The 14,946-nt window shown below is 46.9% G+C and overlaps 1 protein-coding gene across 1 annotated transcript; it reads left to right on the plus strand.

Moving 5' to 3' along the window:
* The first annotated feature begins 825 nt into the window (after positions 1–825).
* Positions 826–14,144, plus strand: YWHAH (tyrosine 3-monooxygenase/tryptophan 5-monooxygenase activation protein eta). The gene is made up of 2 exons (XM_081252953.1): positions 826–1,097; positions 12,705–14,144. Exons 1-2 carry the CDS (start codon positions 1,011–1,013, stop codon positions 13,356–13,358), a joined length of 741 nt encoding a protein of 246 aa, XP_081109079.1. The 5' UTR covers positions 826–1,010; the 3' UTR covers positions 13,359–14,144.
* The last annotated feature ends 802 nt before the right edge of the window (positions 14,145–14,946 follow it).

Below are 14,946 nucleotides of genomic sequence, written 5' to 3' on the forward strand. Positions count from 1 at the left end.
CACCACTTACAGGCTGTGTAACCTTGAGCAAGTCACTAGTCTGGCTTTGACAGATGGGGAGGCCAGCAGGGCCCACCAGGGGTGGAGGGTTGTGAGCATTAAATGGGATCATACCTGGAAAGGCCTATAGCACCGGGCCAGCTCCTAGCAAGTGTGTGGTGACTCCTACCCGTCCCAGCGGGGCCACTCAGTCTCTCCTCCTGTGGAGGGCACAGTCTGCACAAGGCCACTTCCCAGGACGTGGACGCAGTGAGTGAATGTAAGTGGGGCTGTCCCCAAAGGCCGGACCTCATCCTGCCCGGCCAGTGCTGACCGAAGCTCAGGGTGTGGCCCCCAGAAACCCATCGGCTAGGCTGGGCGGGGGGGCGGGTCCGGGGCACGTCCGTCCCTCGGGCACGCGGCCTCCTGGCTTCCCCAAGCCCTAGGTTTATTTGCTTTTGGGGCCCTTCTCAAGGCAGACCTCTAACCTGGACTCAGACACGCCTTTCCGGATGGGGTCGTGACAGTGCGCTGACTGCACGGCTGCCATCACCGAGACCCCACCCCCGCTCCGCCGTCCCAACCCCAGCCCTCCCCTCTCCCACCTCCACCTCTGCGGCGGTAAAATGCAGCACTCGCTAGGCGCCTGCGCGGCTCTGGGGCGGGGCGGTGGCCTCAGCTATTTATAGAAGGTGACGTCACCTTGAAATAGACCGTTAGGGCTGGCCCGCCCTTCCCCCCCCGACTCGCGCAGCTCCGCGCCGCCCGGCCCGGCAGCTCCCACTGCGCAGGCGTCCTCTCCTCCTCCCATCCCCCCGCGCGGCCGCCTGTCCTCCCTAGGCGGCGTCAGCGGCGCGAGCCACAGCGCGCGGCGCGAGCCAGCGAGAGGGCGAGCGGCGCTACCTGCTGCCTGCAGCCTCGGCCGGCCGGCGAGCCAGTGCGCGTGCGCGGCGGCGGCCTCCCCTGCGACCGGAGAAGACGAGCGGGCGAACTAGCGGAGCGGGGCGCGAGGCGAGGCAGGGCTCAGCGACATGGGGGACCGCGAGCAGCTCCTTCAGCGGGCGCGGTTGGCCGAGCAGGCGGAGCGCTACGACGACATGGCCTCCGCCATGAAGGCGGTGAGCGCGCCGGGAGCCCGGGCGGCCGGCCGGGGGCCCGGCGCAGGGGAGGGGTGGGCAGCCGGGCGGTGGCCCCCTCCGGGCCAGGGGCAACCCCGCCGCCCCACTGGGCGCGGCCGCCCGCTCTCAGCCTGCTCTTCCCGCGCCCTTCGCGCGCCCCGCCATTTCCTGCGGCCGGGCCGGGGGGGTGTCCAGGGAGGGGGCGCTGCGGGGACCCCGCGGGTGGGCGGGGGTCGCGGCATCCCAGCTCGGAGCCGCGGGTAGGGGAGGGTGCTCGAGGGAGGGTGAGGGAGCCGCATTCCTCGTCCTGGACCGTTCTGCCAGGCTGGGTCACCCCTTCTCGCCTTCCTCCACACACCCCAACTTGTAATAAAGAATCACCTAGTGAGTGGCGCCCTGTCTCTCCTGGTTTTCGCTGCCACGATCTGAACTCGGTGTAATGTCGATCCGCTTTTGCTCTGCTCGCCGGCATCGTTCTGGGGTCCGCTTTGTGTGCGGAGACCCCCCATCCTGAAGTCCGACGAGGACGCGGGCGGGAGCGCGGCGGGCGTGGGGCCCCCTCCCAGGTTGGATGTTGCGCCCATCTGCCTGGAGACTAAAACGGGTCCTGACGCCTGGGGGAGCCGAGCCCTTGTGCCTTTGCCTTCCCGAGACCCCCGGAGACTCGTCTGCAGCTCCATTTCCGGGGAAGGAGTCGCGGCCGGCCACACCCTGGCCAATGCGGTGGATTAGATACCACCTGCGTGTCTGAGACCTAGAGTTCCGGTGACCCTCCCACTGTCCCTGTCTCCTCACAGTAGTTCACGTTTTATCTTAATGAACATTACTTATCTCTGCGTCAAGGTCACAGAGGGGTAGAGCCACAACTGCGGCCGCCAACGTGCCATGTTCACCCAGTGCACAACCTCCTGAGACGTGGGAGGATCCGCCGGGGCCCCACCCTAGACCTACGGACTCAGAAACTCGCGGGGGTGGGACTCAGATCTGCACTTGAACCAGCCCTCATGGCAAGTGCTATTGGGTTTAAGTTCAAGAATTACTGCCCTGGGTTATATAGCTCATTTGCCTTTCGTAGGGCCTTGGGAGGGGATTTCCTAGAGAAAAAACTACAAATATCGAGGCTCCGTAAAATTTCAGAGTCATGTGAAAAAATCCTTTTAAAGCTTTTGATATTAATATATGAAACATGTTGTTGAGGTCCGTGTTTAGGATTAAGCAGGTAAGAAGTGTCATCTTTTCCATGTCGTTCACGTCACGCGTTGAACCAGGTGTTTGGAAACCACCACCACCCATTTGTTGATTCATTGGTGATGCGGAGTTGATCATGGTGTTGTGGGCCAGGTAGGAGCTTTTCATCCAGACCAGGGACGATTTAGGTTTGGGACCTGAAGTCTGTGTAATTCTGGGGGTCTTATAAGAAAAAAAAAGTAGGGTATATGAGTTTAGCAAATTTTACAGAAACAGGACTGACTGAGTGCATTTCCTTGGAAGAGGTCCTGAGCTTAATCTTCTTTGGGATAAAGCCACTTCTGTCCACACAGCAAGTGACACTTAAGTGCGCCTCTTCTCCCCAGTCGCCGAGTGGAACTGGGATTGTGCGGGTTGAGGCCGCTCTCTGGACATGTTAGCTAGGCCCTCGCCTATCCTGCAAGTGGGACTTGAAGGCCGCAGTTTTAGGAGCCTTTTGGGGAATAAAGAAGGGATGGGGCTGGAAGCAAAGTGAATTGAGGCTAAGGGAAAATGACTAGAAGGTAGTTCTGGAGCTATAGGAAACCCGAGGCAACTTGAAATTGGAAGTAAGGAAAGAATGCAGAGATGTAACCAAATGGAATACAGTTTGTGGAGAGAAAATAATTGGTTTTCTGGTCTTCGAAAGCAGGCTTGAAAAATGCTTTCCTGCAGCTACCTACTTGTGTACACAGATTTTCTCTGAGACATTAAGGTAGGATTTTGCAAACTAATGGACCCTTTCATGTATTGGGAATATGTAATATCTGTATCTGGGATGATTGATGGGTTGGATAGGCCATTGAAAATTCAGTGCATACTCTAATTATGTCATTTCAGAACTGTGATAAACATTCCCTCAAGGTAACTCCTATTAAAAAATAAGAACTTTTTTGGTCAGTATGCCTGTTTCTTCTATTAAAGAATTTTTTTTTTTGCTCATCTAAATTAATGGAATATATTTATTGGAAAGGACTTGGCAAGGGTCAGTGGAAAACTGTTTCTCATGTTTTACCTGTTAAGTTGATGTTTGTACGTTAAATTCTTAATGTTATTGAGAAGACTCAGTCCCTATTTCATTAATATCATAGACCTAAAATATAGCTTTTGGAAAGAGTTGGAATTCTGATAACCCTCTGGGGTTGTGTGGGTTTTCTTCAGGGCAGGTAAGTAGGCTTCTCTACCGCACCTGAGTGAGGGGATGTTCTGATGCCTCCACTCTGTGACCTTGAAGCTCACATCTCTTGTCTTCTGGTCCTCTGAAGTGTGAAAGTTGTAATGTTGGTGTTACTATCAAGTGGGCTTTCAGCTTTCATTCTTCTAACTTGTTTTCTGTTTCCTTTATAATTTAAATGGTAGCTAATAACATTGCCTGCCTGTAATGACTGATGTTCCGTATGCTACCAGCGTCACCTGGAGGATGCTGTTAGTAAGGCTTTAAGAAATCACGCATGTTGGAAACAAAGGTGTTGGTTCACATCAGTTGAGAACTGCAGTTCCCTGCCTCTCCTCCTAATTTGAAGAGGCAAGAAATGTTTTTGAAGTGAAGTAAAGACGTTTCTTCCAGCTCTCCCCCATCTCGTACCTTGTCCCTTAAGTAGAAAGAAACACTGTGAAAGATTCTCAAACCCAAGTCCTTTCTAGACCAGGCTTGGAATGCCCTTATACAATTCATAACCTCTATAAAATGAGTACAGTACCATCTTATGAGAACAATGAGATAAACCCATAAAGTGGCATAAAAATATTTGTGCATAATACTAAGTGATTCTACTAACCAGATAGATTTCTAGTGAATATTCATGGACAGACATAATTCAGTCATGTCACTTATTGCCCTTAGTCATCGTTTATATTAAAACATAGGGGCAATCATGAAGTTTTAAAATGTCAGAATTGTTTGGGATGGCATGGTGTGTTTTAACATCGATTACAAAATTGACAAAGGACGGGAGAAATATGTCTGAAGGACTTGAAGAATATCTGTAGCAATCTTAAGTGCAGGCAACAAAGCTGCAGCTTAAGGAAATGGGTCGGAGGGGAAGAGGTCCAACCAGTGGCCAGAGGCTGTTATTCCAACAACTGTGAGATCCTGGGAAGTGGGGAAGTGAGCAGGTGGTATGTAAAAGGAGAGCACAGCTGAGTGGCCCAGGGTGAGACCTAACCCGTGTTGCAGTTATTGAAACTAAGGATGATTTTGAGGTGTACCAGAATTGTGGTTAGTGTGACATCTTAAAGCCACATTGGTACTACCGTTTGAAATCTATGTAAAATAGCAAGTCGTGTTTCCCATGTAAGTATCGCTTTGTCACGTATTGACTGAGGAAGGAAGGAGTCTCTGCATTATTCTTGCAATATTCTCAGTTAAAAGACACTTCAGTTGGTGAACAGTTCACATAGCTTTGCTGCACTCACGTGGGAGTTGTGGTCCCCATCTGGATTTGGGGTTGCTGCATTATCCCTGGAAGAGCTCCCACAGTCAAGGACCTCACTACTCCCTTAAGGAAACCAAAAATGTATTTTTCTCATCGTTGTCTGGAATTTAATATTAGTGGTAGACTGCAGTGTCACACTTTTCCAGAAAAACGGTTCGGGAGGGGATACCCCAGATGTGTTTTCCATGTTACAATTCATCAAGTTTATGAAATTTATCATTTTACCTATCAGGCAGTTAGTAAATGGTAGCTTTTATTCCATGTGTACATTTTCATTTAATCTTGAGAACAACTCTGGATGGATCCTGTTATTAACTCCATTTTACAAATGAGATTTGAAGAGATTAATTTTCTCAAGGTCGAGTTGTAAAGGGAAGATTTGAACTCTCAAATATAGAGCTCTCACTTTAACCACTGTGACAATGCCCCATGAGGCTAAGGAATCATATTTCTTTCTAGTATATTTTCTGGTCTATTAGCCATTGTCATCATTGGTGACTAAGTTCCAAGCCATTAACATAAGTGGGCTTACTGAACAAATAATTCCCTCTATTAGATGTAAGTCATTTTTGCCAAGTTTGATTAAAAACAGAATCTACCACTTACGGTTCTTAGCTGCAGCAGGGAAGCATGAAAGGCAGACTCATCTGGATTGTGCTGTTCTCTTGAAGACCAGTTTTTTTGCTTAAGAAGCAAAGTATTAATTGAATTTGAGTTCTTGCTCTGAATTGAGAAGTGCAAGACTATGTTACATTATAGTTGTGGTGTTTTAGGAAATTGTTTCTCCATATTGCTTTTAGTATATTTTGTAAGCCTAGAGGCCCCCAAATTTCAGTGTCTAGGTTGTTGCTGAGATGCTCCCAAGTGTCCAGGTTGAGGCTGCCCCTCCCACTCCTCGCCTCAGTGGCATCCCCTCCTTGGTGGTGGGTGTTGGCACTTCCCTGTGATCGCAACTGGCACAGCTTCTGAAGCCTTCGGTCCTGGTGCCTCGGGGCAGTAGGGTAGAGTGACGCTGTTCAGATGGGGTTGTATATAATGCCTGCCAAGACCCGTGAAAATGTTTACTTGTGTTTAGAGCAAGACAAAGGTGGTCTCTTAACGATACAAAGGGAGCTATTTTGACCCATGTTAAGCTTAGAGTGAATATTCATAACCTGAACTCACCTGCTCTGAGCTTGAAGCTGGCCCCTCTCCCAGCCTTGCAGAACTGCAGCCTCGCCCTGGTTTAGACAGAGGGCAGTCTTTCCAGGCTTGGGCAAGTGGTGACCAATGGCAGGTGCTTTGCCAGCTAGGGTACAGGCAGAATCCTCACTTTCGGGGCATTAACTTGGGAAACAATCAGCCAAAAAAGCTTTCATCCCTCAAGCTCACTTTTTTTTTTTTTTTTTAATATATACAGGGTTCTGCCAAAGAAGCTTAAAGATTTTATGATGTGGTTATGTTTGCATAATTATTCATGAGGATTGTTTTTTTCTGTTATAAGCTCTGATATCAAAAGCAAGCTTGCTGGTAGCATGTGGATGTGGGTAGCTATAAAGTTCAGGGTGATGGCTGTGTGTGTGTATAGCTGTGAAGGATGAGAGCGCCGTTCAGGAGGAGTCGCATCAACCCCAACTTGAGCAGCATGGCTTGGCAGCTCAGGGGTCATGTTTTTTTGTTTGCTCAGTGTTCCTTCTGAGGTTGGATGTTTCCCAGATTGAGAACTTTAAGTTTTCCCAAATAGTCCCTGGGCTGTTTTTGGCAGCGGGTCTATTTTTACTCACAAACACATAGTTTATTGCCTTGTGAGTTAGTGGGAGGAGGCCCTTAGGGATTTTTGAGTAAGCCAGTGGTGTCATAGGAAGATAAATGAATTCATAGCCGACCAGGTTGTTCGTGACTTTCAGAAGTGCTGTGTAGTCCAGAGCAGAGAAAATGGGTGAAAGGAGTTGCTGCAGCCATAGGCTGTGTGGTGAGGACGTACATGAGCAGAATGGCTGGCAGGGGGTCCAGTCCTCAAAGGAGATGAGAGGAGAGCCTTCCTGAATGGGAAGGGTCCCTCAATTTAAGGTTTTCAGGAAGCCTGTAAGTAGGGTTACCTGGGGTGGGGAGGTGGGCAGGAGAACAAGGCAGGAGAGTGGCTTCAAGCAGAGGTGGTGGAACCCCTTGCAGCTGGTATAGCCACATGAAGATATAATGTCTGGGGTGGCCGCACTGGGCGCAGCTGGTGTGCGCCAGAACGAGAGTGTTGAAACTGGCGTTGGAGTAGAAAGAATGTTGAGAACCTTTGTCTAGTTCTCTTCTGTCTCGAGAAATCCGTGTCTAGTCTTTGTACCTTATTAGAAACCATTTGGAAACTTGTGATTGTTGAGATGCAGTAAATCATCTCTGTAGACTCCGCAGCAGGTGGCCATCCCGCTGGTTTAGTCTTAGGGTGGTTGGGACCCGTTCCTGCTTTCCTTTCCCTACACTGTTTGCCTCCCAGTGTTTGCGCCTCTTAGTGGGTGATGAGACTTCTCTTGAAGTCTCCTGGCTCCCGTATTTTGGAATTTGAAGTGTTGGGAACTCGTGCTAACTAACATTAGCGAAGGTTATTTGCAGTAAGTATCACCAGCCAAGACTGGCTGTAAATCTTGTTTTAATAGGCCATCTGATTTTACTTCAGTCCGTAATTTTCCAATCTGGGGGAAACTCCCAATTTTCTTTAGTTATCCGATCAAGTAATAAAACTGTCTTCCTCCCATAAGTTTCCTTTTGTTAACCGAGCTGTAATCCAGGAGTATTAAAACACACTATATTTAAGCGTATCCAGTTATTTCCTAGTTAGGCCCTGGCTGGGGTTCTGAGAACAATGCTTGTGTAGCCGTTAGTCACACTCAGCTGATGCCGATAGTGATTCATTCAGACTGGCAGGCGACCAGGTGATGGTTACATAAACACTGACGCTCCTAGTCAATGATTTTTCTTGTGAAGGTGTCATAAATATTGCCCAGTAGCCTTTTTTGGCATTTTATTCCTGATGGAGAAGGGATCCTCGGATTCCTGGAACCCACAGATACACCCACATTTATGTTGATATTCAACAGTATTGACCTCAAGCCTTACCACACCTGTTATAGTTGCTCAGGAAAAATGGAATCCTAGGATTTCAGAGCTGAAGAAGTCCTTGGAGACTGTTTGGGCTGGTCCCCCTTATTTGACTTTTGATGCCCAGAAAAACTGTGTTCTGTTGAAGGTCACACAGCTAGCTCAGGCTAAACTCCAGATGTCTTAAGATTTTTTTTGAGTAATGATACCACCCCTTGTGCAAACACTGTGTGATATATAAATATTTCAAATATGCACTCAATTTTAATGATGTGCTCTGGGGACATACTTTGAGGTGTCTTTGCAGTAGTCCAAAAAAAACAGCTTTACTGGTCGCAGGATGAAGTATATAGTGGCTCCTTATGGATGTCATTTGCATTTTAACATCAAGTGGCCTTAGTTGGATTTACTTATTGGAAGATCTGAGGAGCTTTTCAAATTCTTTTCTTGCCTCATGTTTTGTTTTTACTGAATATTGGCCTAGAAAAGTATCATGCTAAAGGATTCAAGCATTCTGAGATTTGTCATAGTATTTGAGATGGAATTTTGATTTATAAGGGTTGCTTCCTTAAAAGGCCAAATTATCAGAAAAATATCTACAATGTCTCTTTATATTTTTAGTAAGGAAGTGTGTTTAAAGGCACTCCCTGGAGGAGAAAACCAGTGGGGTTACAGGTCTTGAGGGGAGCGTGGATTGTGGATTAGTAGAGAGGAGGGGATTGCCCCAGACTAGCGTGGAGACCTTCCTGTCTTTGTGGGGAGGAATGAGGAGCCGGGCTTGCAGGCAGCCGTCCTGGGGAATGTCAGGGGCAGCTTGTAGCTGAAGACCACACTGAAGGAGGAAGTGGGTTGGGTTGATTGACTAGGCAAAGAGGGAGAGGCCATCCCTGGCTAATGATTTGCAGCAGAAGAGTAGGGGTTCTGGGGACAGGGAAATGGGGAAGTTAGAAGAGGGAGCTGGTATTTTTATTTTGTCTGGGATTTGTTGAGGAGGGAGGTGGTGGTAGACAGTTGCGTGTTTCACTTTTAAGAATTAGGCACAAGTTTTCTAATTTTACACATTTAATGATTACATTTGTTGCTTATGTTCTTGAACTACTAATTTTTCAAATAGACCTATCATCCTTTTTATTTTTTTATTTTTATTTTTATTTTTTTTGCAAACATATTGTCTATGTTTATTTCTGTAATGTCTCTATATTGAAAATCATGTGTTCACATTAACATCCTCCATTCCCTTTCTTTTTTTTTCTTTTTTTAAATTTTTTTTTATTAGTTTCTGCTTTATAACAAAGTGAATCAGTCATACATATACATCTGTTCCCACATCCCTGCCCTCATGCATCTCCCTCCCTCCCACCCTCCCCATCCCACCCCTCCAGGCGGTCACAAAGCACCGAGCTGATCTCCCTGTGCTCTGCGGCTGCTTCCCACTATCTATCTATCTTACGTTTGGTAGTGTATATATGTCCATGCCTCTCTTTCGCTTTGTCACAGCTTACCCTTCCCCCTCCCCATATCCTCAAGTCCATTCTCAAGTAGGTCTGTGTCTTTATTCCCGTTTTACCCCTAGGTTCTTCATGACATTTTTTTTAAATTCCATATATATGTGTTAGCATACGGTATTTGTCTTTCTCTTTCTGACTTACTTCACTCTGTATGACAGACTCTAGGTCTATCCACCTCATTACAAATAGCTCAGTTTCGTCTCTTTTTATGGCTGAGTAATATTCCATTGTATATATGTGCCACATCTTCTTTATCCATTCATCCGATGATGGACACTTAGGTTGTTTCCAGCTCCGGGCTATTGTGAATAGAGCTGCAATGAACATTTTGGTACATGACTCTTTTTGAATTATGGTTTTCTCAGGGTATATGCCTAGTAGTGGGATTGCTGGGTCATATGGTAGTTCTATTTTTAGTTTTTTAAGGAACCTCCATACTGTTCTCCATAGTGGCTGTACCAATTCACATTCCCACCAGCAGTGCAAGAGTGTTCCCTTTCCTCCACACCCTCTCCAGCATTTATTGTTTCTAGATTTCTTGATGATGGCCATTCTGACCGGTGTGAGATGATATCTCATTGTAGTTTTGATTTGCATTTCTCTAATGATTAATGATGTTGAGCATTCTTTCATGTGTTTGTTGGCAGTCTGTATATCTTCTTTGGAGAAATGCCTATTTAAGTCTTCTGCCCATTTTTGGATTGGGTTGTTTGTTTTTTTGCTATTGAGCTGCATGAGCTGTTTATGAATTTTGGAGATTAATCCTTTGTCAGTTGCTTCATTTGCAAATATTTTCTCCCATTCTGAGGGTTGTCTTTTGGTCTTGTTTATGGTTTCCTTTGCTGTGCAAAAGCTTTGAAGTTTCATTAGGTCCCATTTGTTTATCTTTGTTTTTATTTCCATTTCTCTAGGAGGTGGGTCCAAAAGGATCTTGCTGTGATTTATGTCATAGAGTGTTCTACCTATGTTTTCCTCTAAGAGTTTGATAGTTTCTGGCCTTACATTTAAGTCTTTAATCCATTTTGAGCTTATTTTTGTGTATGGTGTTAGGGAATGATCTAATCTCAAACTTTTACATGTCCCTGTCCAGTTTTCCCAGCACCACTTATTGAAGAGGCTGTCCTTTCTCCACTGTACATTCCTGCCTCCTTTATCAAAGATAAGTTGGCCATATGTGCGTGGGTTTATCTCTGGGCTTTCTATCCTGATCCACTGATCTATCTTTCTGTTTTTATGCCAGTACCACACTGTCTTAATTACTGTAGCTTTGTAGTATAGTCTGAAGTCAGGGAGCCTGATTCCTCCAGCTCCGTTTTTCGTTCTCAAGATTGCTTTGGCTATTCGGGGTCTTTTGTTTTTCCAAACAAATTTTGATATTTTTTGTTCTAGTTCTGTGAAAAATGCCAGTGGTAGTTTGATAGGGATTGCATAAAAATATGGAACGCTTCACGAATTTGCGTGTCATCCTTGCGCAGGGGCCATGCTAATCTTCTCTGTATCGTTCCAATTTTAGTATATGTGCTGCCGAAGCGAGCACTATCATCCTTTTTAATTCATTTTTTTTAAACTTCTGATTCTCTACTGCTCAGTCTTCTTAATCCATGGTAAGCATGTCTGTTTTATTATGTTGTTAATAAGTTTCTCCATCAGACTTGGCTGTTCCCTTCCATTGGAGCAAGTTCTGTCCTTATAGTTTGATTTAAGCAATGCCTTTTTGTTGAGTTTTGTGGTTTTCTAAGTGCTCTTCTTTTTTCTTTTTCTGTTTTTAAAATTAAAGACCCGGGCTTCCCTGGTGGTGCAATGATTGAGGGTCCACCTGCTGATGCAGGGGACACGGGTTCGTGCCCTGGTCTGGGAGGATCCCACATGCCGCAGAGCGGCTGGGCCCATGAGCCATGGCTGCTGGGCCTGCGCGTCCAGAGCCTGTGCTCCACAACGGGAGAGGCCACAACAGTGAGAGGCCCGCGTACCACACACACACACAAAAAAAATTAAAGACCTTTCCCACTAGGTCACATAGTTGAGGAATCCCCCCACTTTATAGAAGATGCAGGCCAATTTAGTGTGTTAGTGGCTTTGCTGGGGCCCAGAGTTTTCTGATTCTAAGTTTGTATTAGTTTCCTAGGACCACCAAACAAAGCCACCACAAACTGGATGGCTTACAACAAGAGAGATGTATTTTATCACAGTTTGGAAGGCTAGAGTCTGAGATCAAGGTGTCGGCAGAGCTGTGCTCCCTCTGAAGGCTCTAGGGGAAAATCCTCCCTTGCCCCTCCTCGTTTCTGGTAGCTCCTGGTAATCCTTGTAATCCTTGGCCTTTGTAGACACATCACTCCAGTCTCTGCCTCCATCATCACATGGCAATGGCTTTTGTCTCCAGATCTCCCTTTTTCTTATAAGGACACCAGTCATTGGATTTAGGATCCACCTTATGCAGTATGACCTCATCTTGACTTGATGACACCTGCAATGACCCTGTTTCCAAATAAGGGCACGTTGACGGGTACCAGGGGTTAGGACTTCAACATGACTTTTTGGTGGCACAGCTCAGCACAGCAAAGTCCAGTGCTCCTTCTACTGATGACACAGCTGGCTCACTTGCAGTTGGCATCATGAAGAATTTGAAATTTAACGTTTCCACTTAAAATAATTGGTGCTTCCATCCTTGATGGGCAGTCAGGGTTTCCTGTCAGGTAGGAGTAAAGCTTGCTGCTGAGTAGTTATGCCTCCTTTCAGCAGAGGCTGGGGACACTTTACTGTCACTAATGCATCCGTTTTGGGTTGGAGGAGGGCTGGGTTTACTGGTGGGGTTCCATGTATAACCAGGGTGAAACTCTGGCCACTAGATCTGTGTGGTGTTTGAGCTCATCTGGGAAGCTCTTCTTTGTTAATAAGTGTTTGAGGGAGTTGTGATTGGTTCTTTCTAGAATACAAAGCTGGAAGTAGACTTCCAGTCTCTGATAACCTTTGAACATTTGACAAAGGAATTGTATGATTTTACTGTGAGAATATCTTACGCAGAATAGCTGAGCCTCAGGGCTTTTCCCCACTACCTCCTTGTGTACCAGCACCTCACAACCTTCCATCAACATCTTTATTCCCACACCTCCGCCAAGGTGAAGGCGGCATCTTAGAAGGCCTAAATTATTATGACGTTTTCAGTCCTTATCACTAATATTTTGAGTTAATATCTATCTCTTCTGTTAGACTGCAGTCTCCCTTCAGATAGGATCCTTGTCCAGTTGGTTTTTCTTGAGTGGCTTGTCTGTAATCCTGTTTTTGAGGAGGGTTGTTGACTGGGTTGAAGGGAAGATCTCTCTCCAGGGTTTTCAGACTCGGGTCTCAGTGTTTATCTTTTGGGGATGTTGCAGGTGACTGAGCTCAACGAACCTCTCTCCAATGAAGACCGAAACCTCCTCTCCGTGGCCTACAAGAATGTGGTCGGTGCCCGGCGGTCTTCCTGGAGGGTCATCAGCAGCATCGAGCAGAAAACCACGGCTGATGGGAATGAGAAGAAGCTGGAGAAGGTTAAGGCTTACCGGGAGAAGATCGAGAAGGAGCTGGAAACAGTGTGCAATGACGTGCTGGCCCTGCTGGACAAGTTCCTCATCAAGAACTGCAATGACTTCCAGTATGAGAGCAAGGTCTTCTACCTGAAGATGAAGGGCGACTACTATCGCTACCTGGCAGAGGTGGCTTCTGGCGAGAAGAAAAACAGTGTGGTCGAAGCTTCGGAGGCAGCCTACAAGGAAGCCTTCGAAATCAGCAAGGAGCACATGCAGCCAACACACCCCATCCGGCTGGGCCTGGCCCTCAACTTCTCCGTGTTCTACTACGAGATCCAGAATGCGCCCGAGCAGGCCTGCCTCTTAGCCAAACAAGCCTTCGATGACGCCATAGCCGAGCTGGACACACTAAACGAGGATTCCTATAAGGACTCCACGCTCATCATGCAGCTGCTGCGAGACAACCTCACCCTCTGGACGAGCGACCAGCAGGACGAGGAAGCCGGAGAAGGCAACTGAGCGCCTCGGCCCACCCCCGCCCCCACCCCATCACCACCGGTCCTTCCTCACCACAGTCACTAAGTATCTAGTGCTAAACCTATCTGTATGGCAGCACAGCTACTCAGATCTGCTCTCTGCCCCCGGGAAGCAGTTCCAGATAAATTTATGGGCATTGCTGGACTGATGGTTGCTTTGAGCCCACGGGAGCTCCCTTTCTGAATTGTGCAGACAGGTGCATTCTGAAGGAGGCATTTTCCTATGCCTGCTGATCTAGGTGAAGTGCAGGCGAAAGCCTCGGGGAAGTTAGGAGAATTAACCACACAGGCTACAGTTGGTATTTAAATGGTCCACTTAAAACCAGCTGCTAGTGTTTTGTTAAAGCAGTACATCTGTGCATGCAAAAGTGAATTCACCCCTCCCACCTCTTTCTTAGCTAATGGAAAACTGTTAAGGGAAGCTGATATGAGAGACCACTTGCTCCATTCCATCAGCTTAATAATAAACTTTAACGTGAGGTTTCAGTAGCGCCTTGTTTGCCTCTTTAAATTATGATGTGCACAAACCTTCTTTTCAATGCAATGCATCTAAAGTTTTGATACCTGTAACTTTTTTTTTTTTGGTTGCGACTGTTTAAGAACCATGGATTTATTTTTTTGTAACTATTTGGCTATTGTCCTTGTGTATCCTGACAGCGCCATGTGTGTCAGCCCATGTCAATCAAGATGGGTAATTATGAAATGCCAGACCTCTAAATTAAATGTTTTGGAATTCAGTGGGTAAATAAATGCTGCTTTGGGGATATTATCTCTGTGTGTATGGTCTTTGTTTTTCCTGCTCTCAAGGAGCCCTATCATGGCTCACCGCTTTGAATCCTGGTTTGATCTCTCAAACCCTGAAGCATTTCTGGAAGAGCAAGTCTTGGTGCCCCCTGATTCCATCACACGTTTTGCAGTGTACACAAAAGACTCATGAATTGTAAATAGTTTTGTGTGAACCCAGCTAACAGCCTCTCTGATCCCCTCTTCCTGTTGCTGGTACCTGTACGGGAGGAGCTGAGCAGACCCCAGTGCCGTGTTCCATGGCACAGCCCCTCTGGAAGGTGTGTGTGTGTCTGACTTTGAGGGTGTAGCTCCACTCGGCCTACTGGAACATTGGTTGCTATGTATCACTCAAAGTAGGTACATGTTCTCAGTTTTTCTTAATATTCTTTTGCACTAGATGGAATAAAATGTTAATTAGGGACACAACTTGGATCCCTGAAATAAACTTTAGTGATCATTATTAAGAAAGCTTTGAGTATTTAAAAAATAAGACAGCAGACCTCCCTCTGAGTTTAAGAAAGAGAATGGCCTGGCCTCTAGTGCACTTTCCCCATCTGCCTGCACCTCAGGCCGCTCCTGAGGCCCTGCGTCACCAAGTGGACTCTTCCTTCCTTGGGTGATGTGGACTCCAGCCACTCAAGATTTCTGTCACCTCCAGCGTGGTGCTCGGGACCAGACGTGCTTGTCGAGTGGATTGGTTCAGGTACACAAAGGCCCTAAACACCTTATTCTTGACTGAAGCTTGACACTAGCCTGGTGGAGGTGGCCACACCCAGTCTCTGTCC

Source organism: Mesoplodon bidens, assembly GCF_964165515.1.
Source record: "Mesoplodon bidens genome assembly, chromosome: 13".
Classification (NCBI taxonomy): domain Eukaryota; kingdom Metazoa; phylum Chordata; class Mammalia; order Artiodactyla; family Ziphiidae; genus Mesoplodon; species Mesoplodon bidens.

What these genes read in the sequence shown, in the direction of transcription:
- YWHAH (XM_081252953.1), top strand. Translation starts at nt 1,011, where the DNA reads ATGGGGGACCGCGAGCAGCTCCTTCAGCGGGCGCGGTTGGCCGAGCAG. An exon ending in TGGCCTCCGCCATGAAGGCG is followed by an intron (nt 1,098 to 12,704) that starts GTGAGCGCGCCG and finishes GGGATGTTGCAG; the next exon opens with GTGACTGAGCTCAACGAACC.